This window comes from Agelaius phoeniceus, chromosome 15 (genome assembly GCF_051311805.1).
Source record: "Agelaius phoeniceus isolate bAgePho1 chromosome 15, bAgePho1.hap1, whole genome shotgun sequence".
Taxonomy (NCBI): domain Eukaryota; kingdom Metazoa; phylum Chordata; class Aves; order Passeriformes; family Icteridae; genus Agelaius; species Agelaius phoeniceus.
The window spans coordinates 2,171,932-2,198,202 of NC_135279.1; the positions used below are offsets into that span (position 1 = coordinate 2,171,932).

The 26,271-nt window shown below is 48.8% G+C and overlaps 1 protein-coding gene across 1 annotated transcript in view; it reads right to left on the reverse strand.

The window, feature by feature from the left end:
• The window catches only part of NEURL1B (neuralized E3 ubiquitin protein ligase 1B), a 33,466-nt gene extending 8,399 nt beyond the window's left edge, over positions 1–25,067 (reverse strand). The window contains exons 1-2 of the mRNA XM_054643079.2: positions 24,940–25,067; positions 452–1,015 (exon numbers count right to left, since the gene is read on the reverse strand). Coding sequence (XP_054499054.1) covers positions 452–1,015; positions 24,940–24,970 — 595 coding nt within the window. The 5' untranslated portion in view covers positions 24,971–25,067. The remainder of the gene's footprint in view (positions 1–451; positions 1,016–24,939) is intronic.
• Between the last annotated feature and the right edge of the window lie 1,204 nt (positions 25,068–26,271).

Consider the following 26,271-nt stretch of genomic DNA (forward strand, 5'->3'; position numbering starts at 1 on the left):
GGGACCATGGCCAAGAGCAGAGAGAGGGGCTGAGGAAGGGCTCCAGGAAACTCTTGGGCAATTACTCAAAGTTTTCCAATGGACTGGCAGTAACTGGTAGCTGGGAAAGAATAGACAAAGTCACAACTGGTCCTTTTTGTCTCCTCAGTCCCTGGGACCTTGCTCCATGTTTTTCCATGCCAAAGCAGCACATCCAGCTCAGGGAAAGCTGAGTGGAATTACAGGTAAAGATTTCCATTTATCCCTTCCCATAATGTGCAGCCTTAGGACTTTTCATCACTGCCATCTCTGGAATATATTGCTACTGCTGGCAGAGGAAAAATGATTAATTGGCGGTACAAAACCAACAGCAAATTAATTTTCTTAAGTGTCCCATAGAAAAGCTCACACAGATCATGCATCAGAAAGAGCAAGCAGAAGAGCAGCCCACAGGCCACAAAGACACACTTACCTAAAATTTGCACTTCATGGGTAATTCCATAGACGTCTATGAGCGCCCAAAGAGGCCCGGAAACTTTAATACCACAGTGAAACAAGATGGGCTCCTCATCGTTAATACTGTAGAAAACTCTGCCGTGCCGGTCCACCCAGAAGGCCAAGATATTGTCCCTGACCGCAAACCTCTCGGGCAGGGCCTTGGCCCAGTAGCCGGGGCGGGTGACGAGGTCGGGGCAGGCGTACTTTGGTATCTCCTCGGAGCTCATCTGCGAGGGGTCGTGGATGGTGAAGCCGAAGCGCAGGGCCCCGCTCCAGCCGTGGTGCACGGCCACCAGCTTGAGGCGCACCTTCTCGTAGAGGTGGATGGGCCGGTTGGTGAAGGTGACGCCGTTGCAGAAGCTGTTCCTGCGTGTGGCCCGGCGCGAGTGCGCGTCCAGCCGCACGTTCTTGCCCTTGGCCTGCGAGTGGAAGCGCGGCGGCTCCGCCAGAGCCAGCACCGAGCGCCGCTCATGGCTGCTGCTGTTGGGCAGGCTGTAGTAGGGACGGCTGGACACCGAGCGTGCCTGGTGGCTCGTGTCTGCAAAGGGACAAAGGACAGATGTCAGCAGGGCTCGGCTCGGCTGGGTGGGATTTGCAGCGCTCTGGCAAGAGGTGGAGTGTCACAGGATCTCACGGGATCACACAGAATTCACACAGAATCACACAGAATTCACAGAATCACAGAATCAGAATCTCACAGAATCACACATAGAATCTCACAGAATCCCATAGAATTCACAGAATCACTGGGTTGGAAGAGATCTTCAAGATCATCCAGTCCAACCCAGCCCCAACCCCTCAACTGAACCCTGGCACCCAGTGCCACACCCAGGCTTTGTTAAACACACCCAGGGATGGTGACTCCACCACCTCCCTGGGCAGCCATTCCAGAACTTTATCACCCTTTCTGGAAAACACTTTTTCCTAATATCCAACCTAAATTTCCCTTGGTGCAGCTTCAGGCTGTGTCCTCTCATTCTGTCAGTGCTGCCTGGAGAAAGAGCCCAGCCCCACCTGAGCACAGGCACCTTTCAGGGAGCTGTAGAGTGATAACATCACCTCTGAGTCTCCTTTTCTCCAAACTAAACACCCCCATAGCTCCCTCAGTTGTTCCTCACAGGGCTTGTGTTCCAAGCCTCTCAATATTTCACCTTCACACAGCATGCTTAACCACAACCTGCTCTTTGCCGTCCCAGTTTGGCTCTCAGCCTTCTGCAAAAATGTGTCAAGCAAGGTTAGGCAGCTTCCCTGCAAAGCTGGAGAGGAAGGAACGTCCTTTGTTCCCATCAGACGCTTCCTATTGCCCTCAGAAAAGCCCAACATCTGTAGCTCCAAGTTTCCTCCTTGCAGTGCACGTGCTGTTAACTCACATGGTGGCCAGAGACAGGAGCTCTGAGAATTCTGGTTGTTAAAAAATCACAGATGCTAAAGGGGAGCATGGGTTTTAGGAGATTTTTGTGGGACATGCAGCCACCAGCTCCTCTGTGCCCTGATTTTGTAATGATGAACAGGAACTTTTGACCAGCACAAATAATCCCAGACATTCAGCAGCTGGAACACCTCTGCAACACCAGACTGTTCCTCCTAAACCTTCAACCCAGCCCCTGGCTCAGATATCAGATGCAACTGGCACATTCAGGAACATTTCATCCTTGCCTTTACCCAGAAGTTCCCATTTGAGCTCAAAGCACTTTATAAATGATGATTGTTTTCAGCTTCACAGCACCGCAGATGGCACAGAAATCCTGCCATCCTCCTTTTACAGATGGGAGAATTGATGGGTGAGATCTTGCAGCATTTAAAGTCAATAGCAATTCTGAGACTGACTTCAAGAAAAGCAGATTTGGGACCTAAAGTGAGCTTCACACAGGCATGAAGCTGAAATGAAAAAAAGCTCAACGTTGAATCTTAAGCCTTAGCTAGAAGCTCCCTGAGGTGGAGACAACGTCTTTTGCATATCCCTGAGTACATGGGGACTTGCTCCAGGTCCTGGGCTCCCACCACCACCATGGTGTTCCAGGGAATTTGGTCTCCCCATTCCCCACCCACTCCACCTCTCCTCCTGTCTCTGCACCTGGCTTTGTAGATGTTTAAAACAAAAATGGAACACGTTCTGAATGCCCAAAGCCATCCTGTTAAATATAAACCCCCCTCACATGCTCACAATTATTCTGAACACTTTTGCCATGCTTGAAGCTTTAGCAGCCACCTGCCAGGCCCTTCCCTCAAGCTGCTCCCTCCCTGTGTGCAACCCCAGGCTTTGCTTTGTGACAAGGGAAGGATTTTTCTGTCGTTTCTCTCCGTTGGAAAAAAACCACCAGAAGATCCTGGGAGCTCAGCTGGGTAAGCTGGCAGGAGGGCTGCAGTGGTGGCAGCTTTGTTTTGGAAGCTAAACCAGAGCAGACAGGGCAGTGAGAGGCTGGGACCTGCACTGAGGCACTGAGCAGAGAGAAGAGAGGTTGCAGCAAGATCTGAGCACAGGATTAGCCCTTCAAATCAGGCACCTGCAACAGGAGTCAAAGGGCTATGAAGGCAAAAAGCTCCTGTTTGCAGTAAGATATAAATAACAATCCAAAGGTGTTGTGTCTCTTGCTTTGTCCTGCACGTGACAGTTGCTGTGCAGTGGTTAATACTGTCAAACACCAGTGGAAATTAATGCATCCTTGCTCTCAGGCAGTGAGGGGAGGGTGCCAGTTCCATGCTGGGGCTGTGGAAAAGAGCCCTGGAGCAGATGGGGAAGGGAAAATCCTCCCCAGGCTCAGTCCCCCTGCCCATCACAGCACCTCTGCCCCAGCAGCACTGCAGGCCAGGCCCCAGCACGGCAGGGCTCCCCAGAAAGGGACATTTCTTTCTGTATTTCCAGGAGAAATCTCATTCCTTGCCTGCTGAAGAGCTAAAATGCAGAAATGGCTGCTCCCAGCACAGCCCACCCGTGCTCATGTGGGTGCTGCTCCATGTGTGCCTGTCAGCACTCCTGACAAACAGAGCTGCTGCCAAGGGAGCAGGGTTTGGGGGCTCCAGGCAGGGACCCAGCCAGCACAGGGCAGGGTGAAGCCTCTCCTGGCCTTGCCTCCCCACACTGCACCCCTGTTTCCATCAGCATTCACACAGCCTTTGTGCCCTTCAGCTGGGACCTTGGTCCAGCAGAGCTGGGATGGATCCCAAGGGGCTCCTGAGGGACCGGGTGGGCTCTGTGCCACCTCACACCCTGCCTGGCTGGGCAGACAAACCCTCACTTTATAACCCACTGAGCTGCTTTTTGTTTGTAAAATGGTTAAAAACAACCCCCCTGTTGCTGCAAGTGCCATGGCCTCAATGCCCCACATTGGCCAGCAGCAGGAAGGAGGGAAGACAGATTTTATTCTCCTCTCTGCTATCCCCAAAATGCCCTTGTTCCCAGTGCCAGTGCAGCACCAGCCTTCCTCCCACAGCCCCCTGATGGAGAAGAGGCTCCTGCCAGGGATGTGATGCCCCTGGCACTTCTCCCATGCAGGTTCTTCTCCTGCCCCTTTCAGAAGGCACAGAGGACCAAGGTGGCAGTGCCAGTGCCACCAGCACGAGTGACAGGACAGCGAGAACACCGGCACCCGCTTCAAACACAGCTTTGGGTCCACCCCACCAGAGGGGGATTCGGGGTCGGGATCTGGCACTTTTTGTTTTGTTTGTTTTGTTTTTAAAAAAACAGGAAAGCATATTGTGGCTAAACAATAGGAAACGCTGGGACGGAAATGAAGGGACAATTTATTTATAATGCTGCTCCCTCCTTCACATGAACACCTGCCTGTGGAATAAAGCCTGCCACCACCCGAGGCAGGGAAGCAGAGTTTTCCCACTGAAACACGCCTGGGGTTGAGCTGGGGCATGTGCTTTACTCATTAGGTGCTGACGGGGACTCCAAGCTCAACAGGATGTTTGTGCCTTTCAATTGTGTCTTTGAATTGCCCTCATTTGCAGCTCGGCTTCCACAGTTTGGCTCGGTTTATTCCCTCTGCTATTGCTCCAGAGCCTCTCCTCTCCCGGCTGTGCATCCCCACCCCAAAGTGGGATGACGGCAGCCGAGCTCATGGCACAGGTGCCACCCTGCCCAGGGTGCCTGACAGGCAGTGAAGAGCGACGCCAACTCTTTTTCTTTTTTCCTTCAGCTGTGAGATTCCTACAACTCTTGGGAGCAAGTCATTTCTTCTCTTTCTGCCTCACTTCCCTGTCTAAAAGAGAGTAACACCATTTCCTCCACCTCATGGGCAGCTAAAAGGATGGAAAAAATGTGAGATTCTCTAACACTTCAACCCCTGAGCCCTGCGAGCCTGGCTGCATCACCACAGAGGACACAAACCCACTGAGGGATGCCTTGAGCTTCCATCCCTCTTTTTATTCCAGTTTTCCATTTTTCATCCCCACTCTCACCAGTTTCAAACATGACACTCACAGCACGTCCCTCAAACACACCAGCAAATATAAAAGGCAGGAAAATGGAAGGAAAAGCTGAAGTGAAGGGAGAGGAATGGTCTGAGGCTCCTCACTGAAGGATAAACCCTTTTGGCAAGGCAGCATTTCCATCCTTGTGGTGTCAGATGACACTGAGGCAGATTTGGGTTCTGGGGGCCGTGCTCTCATCTGAAGCTTCACCTGCTTTCTAAAAGGCCAGCACACTCATTCCAGAGGTTATGCTGACCTTTGGAGAGGTATTTTAACAGACATGCACTTTGCATTTCAAAAAGGTACAGCAGGCAGACCCTGGACAAATTCCACATATTTATCATGGTTCCAGTTCTAAAAATAAACATTTTTTTCACCCATTTGTTTGCAGTGGCACTGTAATCCCACTGACAGCAGCAGACAGAATTCAGCTCCAGAGCCCTGTCTGAGGCTGCTGCTCTCCCTGGGGCGTGGGATGAAGGAGGCTCTGAGCTGGGGAGTGACCTGGAGCCAGATCCATCCTGTCTTCACTTGCCCTGACAAGCCAGGCAGGAATGATACCCCTAAAATGGGGGAGAAGGGAATAATGCTGAAGGAGAGCAGAGCTACAGCGAGAGCAGCCTGACAGCAGGAGGAGGAGGAGGAGGAGAGCGCTGCGTCCTCATGCGTCACCGGTAAATCCATGGTCTGCACCAGAGACATTCCCTGGCTGCCACAGCCTGTTCCTGAGGGCCTTTCCCAAGTAAATCCATGACAAAAGACCCACAGGATCCCAGGGAGCAGTTTGGTGCCAAACAGGCCTGTGCAGTGGGCACAGAGAGGGGAAAATTACTGGGACCATCCACAGCTGGCAGCAGACACGGCTCAGGCTGCGGGAGCAGGGTCTGCCCTTGATCAGAGAAAGGCTGAGAGCTTCAGAGAAAGGCTGAGAGATTCAGAGAAAGGCTGAGAGGTTTGGGAGAGGCTGAAGGGTTCAGAGAAAGGCTGAAGGGTTCAGAGGAGAGGCTAAAAACCTCCTGAGAGGCAGCAGCCTGCAGCCTGAAATCCATCTCAGGAGCCTCGTGCCCGGTGAAAGGGAATCCACCAAACACACCCACAGCTTATCTTTATGGGCTCTGCTTTATCTGAACTTCTTCCTATCCCAGCAGATACTCAGGTGGCTGCTGCTGCTGCTGCTGCTGCACATTGTAGAAGGTGCCTGCAGACAGGGGCAGGTGGCTTTTGCTTTGTGACAGAAAAACCCCAACGGGGGGACAAGAAGGGCGAGTTCACAGCGTGACAGTGAGTGGTGGGAACAATCCCAGTCAATCCCAGTGTGCTCCAGTCAAAGCACATCTCAAAGTCCTCATCCCACTGATGCCTTGGGAAGGCTGAGCCAGAGCAGAGACCAGACAGAGCTAAAGAATAAAGCAGGGATTTATTCAAAGCATCTCCTCCATGGACCCACCTTGGGCAGCACAAGAGCCCAGACAGGGCTGCACCCAAGATGAACCAAAATGGCCCCAAAATGCACGGCCGGGCACGGGCTCTGTCCCTGGGATCAGTTCTGCTCCATTTGCACCTTGCAGTTCATTGTCCCATTCCAGCTTTAGCCCCTGCAGTCCCATCCTTGTTTTTCTCTCTCCAGCCCACGGGGTTTGTGCTCTTGGGCTGAGATTTGGATCATTTGTCCTTGGTGCCCAGCTGGAGCAGGAATTGTTTTGTCTCCCTGCTCTGTGCACAGAGCTCACCATGCCCTGATGTGAAGCCCAGACCCACACACTAAAGCAGCACAGAATGTGAAACACATAAAAGCTAAAACCTGAGGCATGAGCACAGCATCTCCACTGCTGGAGCCACTGGGATTGTGGAAGAGGCAGGGGAGGCTGTTCCTGCAGACACCAAACATCCCCAGCAGCACCAAGCAGGATTCTGCTCCGACACGATCTTATCTTCTGAGGACAAGAGATACAAATCTGCTCACATATAAATTTAGTGAGCTGTCTAGACATTTCTTTTTTTTTTTTTTTTAATACAGAAAATGTGTCAGGGAGCTCTGTGGGAAGCACTAGGGTGGCCTATTCCATGCTCAGCAGTGTGGATTTGGAAAGCTGGGCTACCAAACCCAACAAAAAAAAAAAAATCTGCCTTATTTCTGAATGTCCTGCTGGCTCAAACACTGGAAAATTCAATTAATAAACCCCCCTGTGTAAATTCCTATGGTTTGCACAACCAGTCTGGAGGCCTGTTCTGATGTAATGTCTTCTAACCTGAAAGAAACTTCCAGAGAATTCAAAAAAGGTTCATTTGCAAGAGAGTGACACAGAAATTGAGGTGTTAAGAGGACACTGAAGAGCCTGTGATGAATTACAGGAAATGTGGAATTTTTGAAGAAGTGCTTGTGAAGGAGGGGAGGAGAAAAGACATACAAAAGTCACTTTTTCATTAAAAGAAGCTGTGTTGTGGCACTGAGGTAACTCTCAATGCACATATCTCATGGACGTACATCATTTCTCATTGCAGAACAGTTCAGAAAAATCCCTGGCAGAGAATAGGGATTGACTTTAGCTCACAAAATCAAGTTGTGCTTGTCTCCACGAGAAAACCCTCTAATGCTTCAAATCAAACATTTTATGGGGGATTTTTTTTTTTAAATACTAAAATCCATTTTTTTTACAGGCAGGGGCTAATGATGTATTTATTCTGGACTTCTAGGTGTACCTCCATGAAAACAGGGAGGTATTTGCCAACAGCATTAGGCAAAATCCTTCAGTTCTGATCCTTTTTCTCAAACCAGCAAAGGCAACTCCAGCAGGACCTTGCAGTAATTTCCAGCTTGTTCCACCTTCTGCCTTCCACTGTATTTTCCAGGCTGCTCCACCTCCTGTGTGTCCTCAGGAAAAGAGCTCCTGCATTGCTGCTCCTTTCAACTTGAACCCTTTTCTTGCAGTGAGGAGCTTGCACCAAAGCTCAGTCACATCCTATAAAAAATAGGTGGCCTGAAAAGAAAGCCAAGACCAAGCCTTAACTCTCCTGGTTATCCCAAAATCTCCTCATGGCAGCAGCACTGAAGCCAGAAGATGGGGAGTGCAGCTGAAACTCTGACATGTTCCTCCCAGGAACCACCAGCTGGCTCAGGGCAGAAAATAAACCATGACAGAAGCTCTGCTCTGAGGATGGAAAGTGCTGATGGCAAATCCTCCACAACCTAGAAGAGCCCCAGAAGCTGAGGAGAGCCTGGCAGGAATATTCTCCCATATATATATATATATATATATAATATTTTAAATTTTTAAATTTTTATATTTTTATACATATATAATATAATACAATACAATATAATATAATATTATATTATATATATAATATATAATTATATTTTTAGATGTATTTAATATATTATTAAATGTTAAATACTTTAATATATTATATTATATTATTATATAATATAATATAAATATAATATAAATATAATATAATATAATATAATATAATATTCTAGTATTTATTATATGCATTAATATTATATAATATGATGTAATATAATATAATAATACTATTATATTATATTATGTTACATCATATTAATAATCATATTAATTTCTTATATATAAATTATATAATTTATATAATTATATAAATTTATAATTCTATATATAATATAATGTAATATAATATAATAATATAATGATTTTATATATATATATATAACATCATATTCTCCTGCTTGGCTTTGCTTTTGGTGGTAGAAGAAATCAAATATGCCACAAGGAAAGCCAGTGCATGACCTGGATGGAGAAGCATTTCCAGAGCAAACTGGGGAGCCCTGAGCTAAACCAATATTGATGGATCAGGCTGTAAAAGCAAGGGCTGCTCCCCAAAATTAAACTCCTGCTGGGTCTGCAAGGATGGGAACATCCACCCACACTCACCTCTGCCTCTCTCCTGTTGTGCCTCTCTCTCTGGGCACGCAGGAATTTTGCTGCAAAGTTGGCCCCATCTTTATTACAGGCTTTTAGTCCTCCTGCATATAAATAGCACTCAGTATACACAGAAGCCAGCGATTAAGCACAGGGAAAAAAAAAAAAATCTCCTCTTCCCTGTATTATTAGGGAATCTGGGTCAATGAGTCTGCAACTCGAGTAAGAAATTCTTAGAGCTGCTTAATGAGAGACAGAGCGAGCGGGATGGAGCAGAGGCAGGGTTCATGCCATAATCCCTGCCTAAGTCCTGCAGTGCAAGCGATGAAAGCAGCTGCCTGATGGATGAGGAGCCCTGGAAAGGGCACAGCTCCTCCTGGGCTGCTCCAGGGCTCGACACCCAGGTCTGGTGTCCCAAAGCCACACTCCCGAGCCAGACAGCGCCCAGACACGGCAGGGCTTTGAGAGACATCCTGCAAAACTCGCTGGAACTCTTGGCTACTGGCTCGAGATAAAAACATCCTGTCAGAAATGATCAGTCAGCCACTCTCACTGCAGCTCTGAGTGGGGATTTCTGGGCTGTGCTCTCGCTAATCAGCTGCATGTGCAACACACGCGAGTTGCTACACCAGCAAAGCAAACCCCTGCCCCTGACTTGATGTATTATGGGTCTGAAGAATTGTTACCTTCTTTAGAAAGTGGAGCTTAGCTCGAGGAGAGCAGAGGTCTGCTCAGCTCACTTTATCTTCTCTGAGTCCATCACGGAGTTTTGGGAGGTGACCAAAAGCAAGGAGCAGTGAGCAGCTGATGGCTCTTAAAGCAACTCCACAAACGGTTTCTGAGGAATGCTAGGTTGGAAATAATCATCACTTGGTTGGCAGACTGAATATTTTCCAAATCTAAATGCTTGGTGATTGTCAGCTGGGGATTGAAACATTTATTTCTGTGATTTATTGTTTTCCTTGTTTTCTAGAAACAGGCAGTGTGCACCAGAAAGCAGAGAGAGAGTTAAAATATGCAACACTTGAGGCTGGAAAGGCTGATCTGGGAGGAATGATCACAGCTGGAGACCCCAAGATGGGAAGAGAAGAGCAGAGATGTGAACAAAACCCTCATGTTCTCTGGGGTGGCTGGGCTCTGCTTAGATTTACTAATTTCATACAGAAATAGGGTCCAAGGTGAGAGTACAGACCCAGCCTAAGAGCAACCCAAGAGACCCCAAAAACCTCCTGTGTCATGGAGTGCTGCTGGCCCCTCTCCCTCTGAGACCCATCCCCTGCCCCTGCCTGGTCCCTCTGCACAGCAAAGATCACAGAATATTCCTCACAGGTCAAAAAACCTGCCTTGGTCTCCTTGCCCCCAATTCTTCCCCATGCATTTCTCACTTCCAAGACAACTCCCGCCCCACAGAGAGCATGAACAGCTCAGGTTTTCAGAGCAACACATTGGTTCAAAAACTTCATTCTGGTGCTCTCCTTCTCCAGTCAGGACTGGGATTTGTTGAAGAGTTACAAGATCTTGTGCCTGCCATCATCACTGACATTGAAATGGTCCATGCCCTCGGCCTCCTCCTGCTGCCAGAGCAGCACGGCAGGACCATTAATGCAAATAAACTCCCTGTTTCCATTGAGCCTTTTCTCCTGGCCAGCTGCACCGAGTCATCTGCTCCAGGGCTTTATAAATAGTGACCATGTCATTCCAATGCTAATGGCTTTTAATGAAATTGAAGGATGGCATGCATTGCCTTTGAACATCCTCAGAGCTGCAATTCCACTCCATGCCATGGTTTCAATGCAGCGCTCGTGGAAAGAGCTCTGGGACTCAGCACATCCTTCCCACAGCCCATCCATGTGTTCCTCTGGACAGGAACACAAAGAGGGAAATCATTTTGTTGTCTCCTTGATGCAGGAAACCCACCCATCCCCTACAGACAGGCACTGCACCACGAGGGCAGCTTGTGACACGGGGAAAATTTAACAAAAAAGATTTGAAGAGCGATAGTGGCAATTGAGCTTCACTTTCCATGCATTGTTCTCTGAAAATCCCCAAAAAGCTGTGTTTACCTTATCTTCATCCCTCTGGGTTTGGGCTGTACACAATCCACATGCCTTCCCCACCTCCCAAAAGCATGTTTGGAGCAAGGCCAGGCCATGAGCTGTGCTGGTAGGCTCAGTGCATGACTCAGGTGGGTGTGTGAGGCTCCAGCCAGGAGCTGTGATTTCCACACTCCCTGAAAACACCAAAAGCTTCCCCCTGAGCACAGGAATCCTGCAGGGCTGGGGAGGAAGAAAAGCTGCAGGTGATGATGAGCCCCTGGCCTGGTGAGGGTGTCCCTTTCGTGGCAGGGGGGTGGAATGAGGTGATCTTCAGGTCTCTTCCAACCCAAACCGTTCTGGGATTCTGTGAAGGGTGAGATCAGCACTTGGAGAGATGCTGCAGGTGGAGGAAGGAGAGCCCAGCCATCCATTCCACCTTCAACTTTTCCCCAAAAACCCCTCAAGATAAAATGAACAAACCTGCTCTTTTTCTTTGCTTCCTCACTTTTACAGAAGTTTCTTTTGTCTTTATCTCTCTTCACAGTGGTTCTAAGAGTCCCTTTTTTTTCTCCTAATTACAACTTCTCTACACTCCAAAGAATTCAGTTGAAAAGAAAAAAAACCAGTGGAGCTCTTCCAGTCCAAACAGGGATGGATAACCAAAGAGCCATCAGATTTAACAGTGCCACCCAGAGAGGGCTTTAGATCTGCCCTAAGAACCAAAAACCCCAGGAAAAGGGGGGAAGGTGTTCTTCCCAGTAAATCCCTCTTCCAGCATTTTTTAACTGTGTCCACAGTTCCTTTTCTATTTACACACAATTTAAACAGTGATCTGGCAGCAGGAGGGGAGAATACTTGGGGAGGAATGCATGGCTGAGGAAGCTAAATAAAGCAGTGGCCAGCTCCTCAATCATCCTATATTTTATATATACAAAGGCTGTGATCCCACTAAGCTTTTCCAAAACAATATGTAAAGAATCCAAAACAGGGCAAAACAATGGTAATAACTGGTTATAATGACATCAGGGGCACAGCACAGCTCTGCTCCTCTGCCAGGCTCCTTTCCCTGGTGGCACTGGTGGCACTGGTGGCACTGGGAGCTCTCTGGGGCTGTACTGGTGAGCTGCTGCCTCAATCCAGCACTGTCCCAGCAGGGAGATTTCAAGGAAAATTAATCTGGCCAAACTCTCTTTCTGATGACCTCATTCAACTCGTGTACAGTCCAACCTGTACAATAACATCACATATTTTATTGGCTGTTTTAGTAAATATTCAGACAAACAAGTTTTGGGTTTTTTTTCCTAAATACTTCAGAAACAAATCCAAAAAAAATTTAAAGGGAAAAAGAAGAAAACAAGGAAAAAGAAAAAAGAGTAGCATTCTGGTCCAGAAACACAGGAAAACATCCCACTAAAAAAAGATGCGTCCCTCTTTTCCTTAGCTGAGGTTTTTAAAAATGCAGATTTCTCTGCTAAGCTGTGAAGGCAATCTGAGAGGCAGGTGGTTGTGCAACTCTTGGCTGCTGCATGGCTCAGCTCTGAGATCCTTTTCCATGATATTTGCAGGAATTAATAAGAGGAAACAAGACCCACTTCAAGACATTAAACTGTCCAAACAAAAAAAAATAAATAAATACAGTCATACCATTACTGGACACACCATGACCTCAGCCCCTTTCCTTCATCTCAAATGTCTTCAATTATTTCAACACAAGAAGGATTTGAGCAAGAGAGGTTTATTTTTAAGCCTCTGTGTCAACCTTAATTCCAGTGGGGTTTGAACCCAGCACACCTAAATCAACATCAGCATTTTTCTCCCTTTATTCTTTCTGTCTTTGTGGTATCACAGCCAAAATATGATAGAGGCAGGTGAACCAAAAACAATCTGGAGATGAGACACAATTCCTTGCGTTGTTGAAAAGCCAGAAAATGATGAAAACAATTTTTTTTTTTTGCTCCCTGCCCCAGAAGAAAGAATCCTTGGGGTGAAGGTGTGAATTATGGAGCAAACAGCACTGCAATGGCCAGGTCCAGGCAGTACCTGAATTTACACCCTGTTTTCTCACTTTGTTAATGTGGAGCTTGGGCTATTGTTCAGCAGAACTCCTTTGGTCAATACCTTCCAAACAGTTCAGTGCAGAGCTGCCCGTTGTTGTTATTGTTACAGCTGAATTTTGGGGTTTTTTTGTATTTTTCACTGATCATTTCCACCTCCAAACCCCAGTGCACAGTCCAGCAGCACTCCTTGGTAACTGTGGAATTGGGAATATTAAAAATCCCACATGAAACAAAAAAAAGCAGCTGCCTAAACCCTCCCATTTCCACCCAGATGTCTCTTGTTTCAATTAACAGAACCAAACTAATTCAGAGCCATTCACTTGTTTGGACTCACTTGGAAAAACACACCTATAAATCACGTCTGAAAAGCTGCAAAGAGAGAAAGAATTTGTGCCTCTTTGGGCAGTTCTTTTTGTTCTTTTTTTGGTAGAACAAACTTCTGCTACCCAACACAAAATGCACAATTATGTGTTGACAGCTCACAGCCTCTGTGGTTCTGGCCACAATAAAACACAACTGCACACTGTCCCTCCAGTTCTTCGAAATTCAGGACACCCAGGAGCTCCCATTTGCATCATCTTCCTGGGAATCTGAGCTGGAAAAGGGATTCCAGGGAGCCTGAAGTTACCAAAACAGAGCCACAGCAGGGATTTCCCTGGTCCCAAATCCACCAGACACTGAAATATGGAATATGGGCACAGAAAGGGGAAATGCAGGAAGATGGGCACAGAAAAGGGAAATGAAGGAATATGAACATAGAAAGGGAAATGCAGGAATATGGGCAGAGAAAGAGGAAATGCAGGAATGAGCACAGAAAGGGGAAATTCAGGAATTTGGGCACAGAAAGGGGAAATGCAGGAATGGGCACAGAAAAGGGAAATGAAGGAATATGGGCACAGAAAGGGGAAATGCAGGAATATGGACACAGAAAGGGAAATGCAGGAATATGAACATAGAAAGGGAAATGCAGGAATATGGGCACAGAAAGGGAAATGCAGGAATGGGCAGAGAAAGGGGAAATGCAGGAATATGAACATAGAAAGGGGAAATGCAGGAATATGGGCACAGAAAAGGGAAATGCAGGATTATGGGCACAGAAAGGGGAAATGCAGGATTATGGGCACAGAAAAGGGAAATGCGGGAATATGAACATAGAAAGGGAAATGCAGAATAAGGAGGCAGGGGGCAAATCAGGGAGGGGGAAAACGTGGTCCCAATCCAGAGGCACACAAGGAAAGCCTCTCCCTCCTTGTGGGACCTGCTGACACCATTAATCTCATCCCCAAGGAAAATCTGAGGCGGTGGTTGAGAGCTGCTTGCCGTGGTTTGGAGAGGATTCCTCCAGCCTGCCCATAGGCTCTGGCATTTACAGGAGTGCAGTGAATTTCCACGGGGCTGTAAACATTGACTAAATAGGAATGCATACAAAAAGAGGCTTTGAAAAGAGCTTGGTTCAAGATGAGAAGTGGTGTTGACCTCTCAGGGAGGAATGTCCTGCTGCAGTGGAGATGGTCAGCTGAGCGCTCCACGAGGGTGGGAGAAACAAGGAGCTCGCCCAGGGAGATGGGAAGTAAATTCTTATTTTTGTTTTTCTTCTCGAAGTAGCTTTTAATGTTTCTGAGAGCAAAAGGCATTTTGAAAGAAACACAGCTCCTCAAAACACAACTTCGAAAAGGGGCTCCTTTTGAATCAAAATAAATTTTGAAGAAGAAAAATGTGAACATACTCTTATTAAGTGAAAAACTCCAGCTGTTCCACACAGGGCTGGCAAGGCAGAGAGAAATAATTCACAAATCATTTTATTAATTAACCATCAGAGTGTCCTCATGAGCTGATGGGAGACCCCCCACGCTGGGCTCCCCACAAAAGGGAAATAATCTGCATTGCAATTAAAAATCTGCCCTGGAAACCATCAGATTGAGGGAGGAAAGGACTATTTTAACCAATTCATTAATTATGAATATTAAAGAAATCAAGCTTTGAAGCTCAGTTCATAAGGAGTCAAACTTCCACTTTTGTTCTGCTCGGGAAAATCCAACTCTCCAGACAGCATCTGTCAATCTGATCATTATGTGGTTAAATGAGGGAGAAAAAATGTGTTCTCTCTCACCTGCAAAAGCTATCTGAGCCTTGAAAATTTAATTTGAGTTTTCCCTTCTAGATTTGACTGGTCAAGTTAAACTAGAAAGATTATTCATGGAAAAGCAACCGCAGTTGGTTACTAGGATACAAAAAATCACTTAGTATGTTCCTCCAATGAATAATCCCAAGCAGAACACACACAAATTCAATAAATTATGAATTTCTCGGTCTCTCTTACATAAACATTGGGGTTGCAGAGGCATTTCTTGGAAGCCTTTAATATAAATTCATCTCTTAATGACTGTGCTCTATCCAAACAAACAGAGGGGATGGCTGAGCCCTGCAGGTGAGCTGCATCCTTTGTCTAGACATGGAAGTTCTGGCAGCAGGCAGGGTGCCCAGGGCCAGCAGATCCCTGCTTGTCACAGAGCAGATTCTGGGATCTGGCAGGCTCACAGGCCCTGGCACAGCGGGTGACGTCAGCAGCAGACTAAGCTAATTTGGAAGAAGGCAATTCTTATTCCAGAAAACATAAAATAAAATAAAAAAAAATCCCCCTTCCTGCACAATTCCACGGATCTGAGAGGCCTTACATAAAGCACTTGTCAGATGTCTGAAGGCACGAGGCACAGTTTAGGCTGGAGAAGATCTCTTAAGATTATTGAGGAAGGCAGGGAGAAGTTTTCCTGCTTCCATCCGAGGCCCCCAGCCCAGCACAGGGTGGGAAAAGCATCCTGGGGTCAGACAGAGCCTGCCCTGAGCCACTCTGACATCCCTGGGGGCAGCCCTGGGGCTCAGGAGGTTGATTTTGGTCATTGAACAGAGTTTGGGTTTGTGTGTATGGGGATGTGCATGGGGCTGTGTGGGCTCCTCCCATCCCTTCCAAAACCACAGGATAACAGGGATTACAAAACCCAGGATAACAGAGATTACAATCCCCAGGATAGCAGGGAATACAATCCCCAGGATTACAGGGATTACAATCCCCAGGATAACAGGCATTATAAACCCCAGGATAGCAGGGATTACAAAACCCAGGATAGCAGGGATTACAATCCCCAGGATTACAAAACCCAGGATAGCAGGGATTACAATCCCCAGGATTACAGGGATTACAATCCCCAGGATTACAATCCCCAGGATAACAGGCATTACAAAACCCAGGATTACAATCCTCAGGCACAAACCCTGCTGCAGGCTCAGGTGTTTAAAGCCACGCTACAGAGGCTGAAATCACTTTGTATAAACTTAGAATTCCTTGAAATTGAGTCTTGTGGAGCCTCTGTCCTTCTCACCCTGCGCCTTTGATGGCATCGGCAGCTTGAGCTGCTCTGTGCTGCCGAATCACCCAGTAATTGCTGTTTAAAGCCCACAAATTGCTGTTTGAACCCGTTTAAACAAATCAGGTGCCCGGTAATTGCTGTTCAAACCCCACAAATCCCGTGCCCCGGTGGGGATGTGCCTTGCACCCTGCAGAGGACGCCTCCACTCCAGGAGGGAGCACCAAAACACCTGGAATTCTGAAACACCCGCCAGGGGAAGAGGCTCTTGATGTCTACGAGCAACAGCCACTTAGAAAATGATTTCTGCTCTCATTCCTGGAAACCCTTTCACTTGGCAGGACAAAATAATCGAGAGTTTTTGCAGGTGTCCTGAGGAAAGGAGCACCACAGAGCAGCCCCCAAAGAGGTCACAAGGGGACACAGCTTTCTGCCAGGAGCTACAGGGATTATCAAAGCCACCCTTAGCCCTGGTAGTGCAGTTCTACTCATTCCATTCCTCGCTGATGAATAAGAAAATAAAAATAACTTGTTCTTTGAGATCTCCAGTGATAGAACCGTTCTTATTTATTGTATTCCACCTGTATTCTAACTTGCCTGGCTGCATTCTGGAGAGCACACGCTCAAAATTCCTGGTCCTGTCTTCCCCCCAAAATTCACTGCATCCTCTGAGCTGCTCCTGTTAACAGAGTTTTAGCCACCCCCAGGACACCACACCAGGCAGCTCCCGAGTGGAGTTTTGTGTTCCCAGGGAAAGAAAAAAAAAAAAAACCAACTCCATCCAACTGTGTCAAGTTTAAGACCCCAAGAAACAGCAATTTTCCCTCATTAGGAATTATGCTTTCAAGCTGAGGAGATAACTTTTGAACTGCACTCCATAAATTCCAGGAGACATCAAGCTGAGCAGCTGGTGTCCCAGTGAGAGCAGAGGAGATAACAGGCTCAGGAAAGCTGTGCCACAGTGCCAGTTATCTCTGAGCAGAGCAAGATAAACCTGAATGAAATTATTTCATTTGTGCTGCCAAATGGGATATTCTATCTTTTATCTTTGCCTTCTCCAGGCAGGGCCTGGAGGATTCAATGTTTGACTTATGGAGGAGGGCAAAAATCAAAAATCTTTATTCCCTAGCATTTGGAAACCTGATAGAAAACTTTTGCTCCAGGGAATTCTTTCTTGACTGATTGTTTTCCCTGTATTGCCACACAGCCAACAAAAACCAGAGCTTTACTTTTATGTGTCTATTTATTTCTCCCACATAACCATTAGACATTTTCCTATCAGGAGTGCAATCACAGGAAAATGGCTAAAATAGGAGAATTCCTAAAGTACAGAATTCTCATTATTATGTAAAAATCCACAGCAAAACCAGCAAAGTTCAAAACCAAAACCTGTTACATGCAATTATCCAGCCAACAACCACAAACAACTCCATCCATCCTTCCCCCCTCAAAGCATCAGCAGCTCTTAAAAAAATCCTAAATGTGATTTCCCAGCTGCACTGAGAAAGCTTTGAAGTGCAGTTAGATGGTTTTGTCTTTAAGGAATCTTCCTGTGCAATTGAAGCAATAAATCATTTTTTATCTTCTGATTCGGTTTCCTAACAGCAGAAGGGTGCAGAAAGGGAAAAAAGACATGGTTTTGTTGGAAAGGGGGAAGGATTGGGGTCAGATCCTCTCAGCAGGAGATTCCTGAGCTGCTCCATTGCCAGAGGTCTGAAAGAACCCAGGGAGAAAAAAACCTCCTGGGTGGAAAGCAAGCCCTGCTTACACAAAGCAGAGGAGGAGATCTCCCTGGACACAGAGGGGAAAACAAATTAACAAGCAAGAAATCACTTTCTCCTCCCTCCCTCCTCCCCAAAGGCCCAGTCCAACTGCTCAGACACCAGGAATTCATGTTCCAGCCCTCAGTAATTGAGACAACAGGGCATCCAGGTCTGAAGGGAAAAGCTGGCACAGGTAAGCTGAAATAAAGCTCTCTCAGTGCCAGTGATTCATTCTTTGTATCAGACACGGGGAAAAGAAGCACAGCCATCACCAAGACAGGGAAGAACACAGAGTAAACAGCATCTCCTTCCCACCAAAAACGTCCTCCCATGGGCACAGATCTCATCAGAGGGAGCCTGGGGAGGGCCTGTCCCTGCTGATGCCTCTGGGGAAGGAGCTGGGCTGGGAAGGAGAAGGGGTAGAACCTCTCTGAGGGCACCAAAAGCCTCTGTCCCCTCACGGACACAGATCATTGACACCAAACAAGGCTGGAGAAGCTGCCTGAACGAGAGGACAGAACAAAGTATGGAAATCCTCCTCCAGCAAAACTTCCTGCAGCTGCTGCAGGCAGAGGAGCTCCCCTGAGATGCGCCACGGAGCCAGGCCCTTCCCCACAGCCCTTCCCCACTCCTTGGCACCTCTGCCCTCTGGATAAGTCTGCAGAATCTGGGTGCCAGGGAGTCCCAAAAGCGGCCAAAAGGAGATCCTGAGGAGCGGGGAAGGCGCAGGTCATGGGTCAGCCCCGTGGCTTGGCTGCTGTGCAGGACTCCAGACTGCTCCCAAAAACTGCCCTGGGCAGGGGAAGGGAGATAAACACAGCACAATGACATGGAAATGTGTCAATTATACCCTTTTTTGACTCGGAGATGGGGTAACGGAGAGGCATTTTAAAAACTTTTATTCCATTTTCAGTCTCATGAGAAGGCTGAGGCAAGGCAGATGTTCTAACTCACGCCATCACACAGACCCATTCCCCACAGAAACGCAAGGAGAGGAGCTGGAGCACCTGACACACCTTCCCCGGGTGCGTGGGGATGTCCAGGTGGGCTCTGGGGTGTGTCCGGGGAATCTCGTGGTGCAGCACACGAAGCCAGCCCAGCAGCAGCTCCCCAGAGGGCTCTCCCTGCGCCAATTCTCCTCCCTGCTCCTCTGCCGAGCCCACCACATCCATGGCGGCGACGTGCGCGCTCCACCTTAGGCAAGGCTGCTCCTAATTTAGCTGCCGAGGCTCTCAGATAGGCTCTGTAAACACAGGGATGCTGCCGGGCAGGAAAATGTTTCCTTTCAAGGCAAACCCTGCTGTGGCAGGACGCGGCTGCCCCGAGAGCAGCTCCTCCACCCAAGGAGCTCAGAGGTGAAATCCCCCGGAGCTCAGAGGCGCTGGTTTGCATTCCTGATGGAAAAGGCAGCGAATGTGACACGGGAGGAGGATCCTCGGCAGGACCGGGAGAGGAACCCGGCGCAGGGCTGGCAGTGACTCATCCTGCTGTCAAATAAACATCCATGCCCGCACATCCAAACCTGCCTGCCTGGAGTTAAACACCTCAAATATCCCATGGAAGCATTTCCATGGCTTGTCAGATGATAACCTGCTGGGGAGCTGCGATTTCCTCTGCCTGCAGGGAGGAAATCCAAGGGTTCTGCCTACACAGACAGAGCCTGGGGTGGGATTTTCAGCCTCTGCAGGAGGGTGAGGTGCTGACACACAAAATTACCCAAATTATCCAAAGAAATAAAATTACCCAAAGAAATTAAAAGAAATAAAAGTGGGAAAAGCGCTGCTTGACAGAATTCCCAGCAAAGAAATTCCCTGTGGGGAAAGTGCTGCTTGCCAGAATTCCCAGCAAAGCAATTTCCCTCTGGAGCATAAATCATTAAAATTTAAAAATTATTAAAATTTAAAATAAATAAAATTTATTTTATTTGTTATAAAAATATATTATAATATATATATAATTATAAATATATAATTATATTATATTTATATTTATATTATATATTTATATTTATATTTATATTTATATATTTATATTATATTATAATATATTATAAAATTTAAAAATTATCAAAATTTAAAATAAATTTAAATTATTAAAATCATTAAAATTAAAAAAAAAAAAACAAAAACACAAAAACAGAGAGAGGGCACCTGCCCAGCACTAGCCAGTGGAGAGCAGGGAAAGCTCTGGCTTTAATGACACACTTGGCACAGTGCTGGGTGTGTGTGACAGCCCGTGGGCCACGGGGCATGACACAGCTCCATTTAACACCAGCCTGGGAGGCGATGCCTGCCTGGATTGCTCCTCCAGCCTCCAGAGCCGAGGTGCCAAAGGCTGAATTAATCGTGCCAGTTGGCTGCAGCACAGTTTGGGGCATGTACAGTGGTTAAAGAGAGCCCTCAGTGCACAATCAACCTGCTCCAGCTCTAAATCCCACAGAAGGCTCAGCAGCCTCACAGATTTCCTTTTGAAGAGTGGGAAAGCAGAAGGCTGCTAAGAAAGCAGTGAATTAATCTTTTTTTTTTCTTTTTTTTTTTCCTGCTTCTGTGACCTTCTTCCAGGAGATGCTTCATAATTAATTAACTCTTATACCCCCATGTGAGCCAGGGTTTCCTGCCTCCCTTACATTCAAAGCAATCCTGTGATAAAGCCACTTGCTCAAAGGTCTCACAGGGAGTCATCAAAATCAGTGACAGACTCTCAGAACCTCAACTCCCAGCCTAAAAGATGCAGAAAAACAGGCAAAATCAGGCTGGATTAACACCTGCAGTCCTTGATGATCAGCACTGAACCAAACCCAAACCAAAAACTGGTCTGGACAGGAACTTTTTTCACTCAAACCAGACCAACCTGAAGTGGTTATTTGTAGTTTTATTGAAGTCAGACTGGAGCCAAATCAAACAATTTACTGAACTCCTGACAACGACAAGAACTCCTCCCACAGTGCATCACTAGCAGCTGAAGGAGGAGGGACCAGTAACAAATCTAAACAAAAGTGCTCCTTCAAGTGAGATTTCAGCCCCTGGAAAAGGCAGAGAGATCTTTTCCCACTGCATGGACTTTGCTCCTCATTTCTTAGAGGAGAACTGAATCAGTATTTTCAAAAGGCATACACAGAAATGTCTTTTTTAACCCACATGCTGCGAATTCCTGCTGCTCTGCCTTATCCAGCACCCTCCAACCATCCCTGTTTGGCCTGGCAGATGGGAGCACCAGCCTGGTGAAGGCCTAAACTTGGGATTTCTGCCTTGTTGAGGGTGGGTTAATGATTAGAAGCCTTTTCCTTAAGAATACAAAATAATTTCTTGCACCGAAGTGACTTGTGCCAGAACAAGCCCCATTCTCCCTTGTGTTTACCAGACACAAATGCCACTCATACTTGGTATTCCTCACAGTTGTGAGGAAGGCTGTGGGAGAAGCACAGCAATCAGATCCCAGCCAGATTCTAAAAAGGGAATTTGGCTGCTTTGTTAAATACCAATGCCCCTATTTGGGTCAGGACCAACAGCTGGATCCCCAAGTCCTTCCCTTGTGCCTGGGCTGGCAAGTGCCTGCTGTGTCCAGCAGCTGCCACCTTCCCCTGTCACCAGGGCTCACAGACGCTGCTCCTTCAAGCCTTTCCCTGGATCAGAGGAATTTTCCCCTCTCCCAAGCCTGCCCTGCCGAGGTCCCGGCTCCCACTGGTTTTTAACCCTTTCCTGAGCCCTGTGTGTGCCTGCAGGAAGGAGCCCCGTGGAGGAAGGAGCCCCATCCACGACACCAGGGTGCTGTGTGCTGCTCCCTGCCTCTCTCACCCCAGCTCCAGAGCGATTCCCTGCAGCAAAACAGGCACAGAGCCACAAATCCCACAAATCCCACAAATCCCACAAATCCCACAAATCCCACAGATGCAGCAGCTCCTGGCCCGCTCTGCAGCCCAGCCCAGGTGCTGCCCATCACCTGCAGGAGCCAGGACAACCCCGTGCCTCAAAAACCAACAACCCCCTAACCCAGCTGCCCGCGGATCACCTCGGGCCGTGGGCAGGGAGGCGAGGGGAGCAGGGAAACAGCGACATCCATGCCCAGCCTGTGTGGAGCCGCTCCTGCCGGAGCATCCCGAGCGCTGCGGGGCAGCAGCCGCGTGTGTCGGGTGTCGTTTCGCTGTCCCCCAGAGAACAGCGGCTTCCAGCAGCACCTCAGGCCTGTTGTTAAGCGCATCTGACACATCCCAGCTCCTTTCCCTTCAATGCCTCCCCAGGAGCTGCGTCTCATTAGGCGCAGCCTCATTACTCGCGTGGGTGCCGCTCCGCTCGGAACCTCGCTGTTAATCTGACAAAGCCCGGGCCCATTGTGTGCTGACCATCGGATGCTTGGCAAACACGAGTTTCCCAAGCTCCCGGCACGAATTCCTCCGGCACCGATAGCGTGTGCTCTTGCATCGCTCCGCGGAAACGCGTGGAGGGACGGATGGGGCTGGGCGAGGGTTTGAAGATGCAACAGGAACGGTTTGCTCAAGCACATTCGGACAAAGTCGGGTATAAAAATGAGTTGTCTTCAATAGGATTTAAAATTGAATTCTGCTGTTCGAGAAAAGCATTGCCATTTCTGTGTAAAACCTGAATTGCTGCTTGTTTGGCTCTTCCAGGAGCCAGGTCCCTCCACATTCCCTCTACGTCTGATTGCATTGAAAAAGCTTTTTCTACCTTTAGCTATTTATGGTGAATAAAACGACCAAAGTGATTCTGCACTGAATCAATTTAAGTAAGCAAATTTCAGTTTGAAGACGTTCTGTTTGATTCTTTGGGTTTTATTAAGAAGTCTCTTCAGTCCGTGGGACAGAGAACAATTCCTCTGTTTGTCAAAATGAGAGTGAAAGTGCCTTGCTCAGTCTGCAGGGTGAAGAAAGAGGTGCATTCTGGACCAAGAAGAGGAAAGACTTAATTCTGACTGATTATCTTTGAGTAATTCTAAACAGCCCTCACATTTATAAATGGGACTTCATCCAACCATTCAGTCTCCCGGAAAAAACTTTCTAATTTTCAAAAGGACTGTTCCAAGAACAGCTCTAAACCTGCTTCCCTCCGCAATGCCATTTGGATAATGAAAGACAAACAATCCATCCAAAATTCAATTTCATATGAAAAATTGCTGAATGGGGTCCAACCCGACAAAAGAAATTCATAAACTTCCAAAGTGCAAACATCCAAAGGCTCCTCTGCAGCCACAGGTTAACAGCTCCTTTGGGCGGTCATTACTCTTGTAAAAAGCAAACTAAATTTGGGGAAAAGACATTCCCAGCATCATCCAGCCCTCAGCAGAGGCATTCAAGTGTCCTGCATAGCTTTGCCTTGCGCAATTTGACAAATGTTTGCAAATGGACCATCCCCAGCGCTGCGATCCTCCCAGACAGCCTCCACCTGGAGGGACACCACCGAGATTTTCTAGGCCACCAGAGCAAACGTTTGAGCTGGGAGGTCTCCACAAATCAAACCTTCATTTTTCTCCCCCCCCCCCCTCCCTCCATCAAACTTTTCCTCTTGAACAACTCCTTTTGAAAGCACCGCGAGGAAGTCCTGAATGGCGGAGCTGCCGTGAAGCTGATGTCATCCCTTTTTTTAAATTCACGTGTGGAGGGCTGAGCATGTGGAGGCTGCTCAGGAGAGACTGTTCTAGCACCAGGCAGAAGGGCTGGTACAACTCCCAGCCTTCTGGAACGGAGCTCTCAGCAAGATCCCACCACGGCCCAGCAGGTACAGATATTTTTCCTTCGGGAAGTTCCAGCCTGACCGGGGTAACCTCTGCTGACCCAAAGATGTTTCCCTGGTTTTTTTTTTTTTTCCCCTCCCAGGTTTTTTGCATGTGCCCCCAGCTGAAAAGCCAAAAAGCGAAATAAATTTCCTCCAAGGTCATGCACTCCTCACGATGTCTTTATTTGCCAGTTGGCGAAGTATTGAAAAAAATGAAGACTTCCGTATTGTGAGAGGAGCTAATGTCCCATTTAAATGTAATAGAGAACGAGAGGAGATGCAACTAGAAATCTAATCACTGCTTCATAGCTAAACCACGAGCTTAGCAGCTTTCTTTTGTGCCCTGAAGGTCCCAGGCACCCTCTCTTTGCAAAGACAATATATGGCACATCCAAATGCTAATCTATTCCTCTCTTTATTTCTATATTCAGCTCCCTGGCTGATTACAGGCAGACGTGTATGTGTTCAATAGGTCCTCCTGCTTCTTTAAATAAGTTTAATAATACCCTTTTTATTTATGGGAGCCTGAAGTACAAAGGATGCAATGCAGGAGCTCTGCAAGAGCAGAAAAGAGAAGAAAAGCAAAGTAGCTGAAGATACAGCCTGGCAAGGGCTCAGTAATTCAACACTGTTGATTCTATAGAGACCAACTGCTTTTATTATGCACAGATTCTCCGAGGGGGGAGAGAGCCCCACAGTTACGAACTTGCAAAGGAAAAGAATCTGAACGTCTCTTGTCTGAGTGCAGAATTGGCTAAAAAGGCAATTTTAAAGGCAGGGCAGCCCACCGACCATTTCACCCGGCCACTCCGCACAACTGACGTCTCTCCCCATTAAAAAGTTGTATTAAAATAATATAGCGAGAAGGGGAAATGAAGCAGAGAGCCCCTCCGAGGAGTGGTTGCGAGGGCTGGGAAGCGCCGCTCCAGCTGCGGGATCAGCCCCGCTTCACCCCGCGCTCAGCATCCCCGCCCGCCGCGCATCGCCGGCAGCGAGCGGCTCGGAAAAACCCCTGAAACGCCCGAACGCCCGGCTCCTCCGGGCATCGCCGACACGCTCGGCTTCCCCGGGCATCGCCCACACGCTCGGCTTCTCCCGGGGAGCCTCGGACCGCGGAGGGGCGGCACGGCCGCCGCCGCTCGCCCGCAGCATCCCCGGGGCAGGAGGCGCCCCCCGCCCGCAGCCCCGCGGCCCCGGCGGTACCTGCCAGCGTCTTGTGCACCGTGTTGCCCATCGCTCGCTCGCTCGGCGGCGCGGCGGAGCCCGGGGCCGCCCGGAGCTCCGCAGGGCCATGGACAGCGCCCGCCTCCCGCCGCCGCTCCGCGCCCGCCCCCGCCCCGCCCCGCGGAGCCGCCCCGCCCGAGCCGCGGGTGCCGCTGCTGTGCCCCAATCGTGCCCCTGTGCCTCGCTGGGATGTGCCCCTGTGCCCCCATCCCTGTCCCTGTCCCTCTCCGGGATGTGCCGCTGCTCTGCCCCCATCCCTGTCCCGGTGCCTCGCCGGGATGTGCCGCTGCTCTGCCCCAATCCTGCCCCTGTGCCTCGCTGGGATGTGCCCCAATCCTGCCCCTGTGCCTCGCCGGGATGTGCCGCTGCTGTGCCCCATTCCTGTCCCGGTACCTCGCTGGGATGTGCCGCTGCTGTGCCCCAATCCTGTCCCGGTGCCTCGCCGGGATGTGCCCCTGTACCCCCATCCCTGTCCCTGTCCCTCTCCGGGATGTGCCGCTGCTGTGCCCCAATCCTGTCCCGGTGCCTCGCCGGGATGTGCCCCTGTACCCCCATCCCTGTCCCTGTCCCTCTCCGGGATGTGCTGCTGCTCTGCCCCCAATCCTGCCCCTGTGCCTCGCTGGGATGTGCCCCTGTGCCCCCTGTTCCTGTCCCGGTGCCTCGCCGGGATGTGCCGCTGTGCCCCCATCCCTCCACCAGTGCCTCTCCAGAATGAGTCTCTCTCCTTCCCATCCCTGTCCCTGTCCCGGTGTCTCTCCTGGATGTGCCGCTCTGCTCCCTGTCCCTGTCCCGGTGCCTCTCCGGGTTGCACCCACTGGCACCTGTCGGAGGAGCTGCCAGCCGGGGATTTGGGCCAACACGGGCCCGGATCTCCCCCGAAGCCCCCAGAGACTCCGACAGACGTTTGGCCTCACCCTCCTAGGGTAAAAAAAAGAATCCTCTTTCTCCCGTGGCACAAGCACACCTCTCCATCGGCAACACCTTCCCGAAGGGCACAGCTGCACTGGGGAGCACTGGGAGCCGACAGAGCTGAGCCCTCTCCCTCTCTGTGCCATTTCCTTGCGGGTGACCTTGGCTAAGCCACTTTGCATCTCGGTGACACGGCTTCCCCACCTGGGCACCGAGGGAATTAGCAGCAGCGTTGTGTCGGCAAAGGCGTGATTAGTTCGAAGCACGGCGGTGACCAAGGACACCTCAGCCCACAGCCGAGAGCTCAGCACCGACAGAATCGGCTCCACAGCTTCCCTCCTTCGGATCTCAGACGGAAAAACACCTTTGGAGCCCCCCTGGAGAAGAACAAGGCTCCCTCCC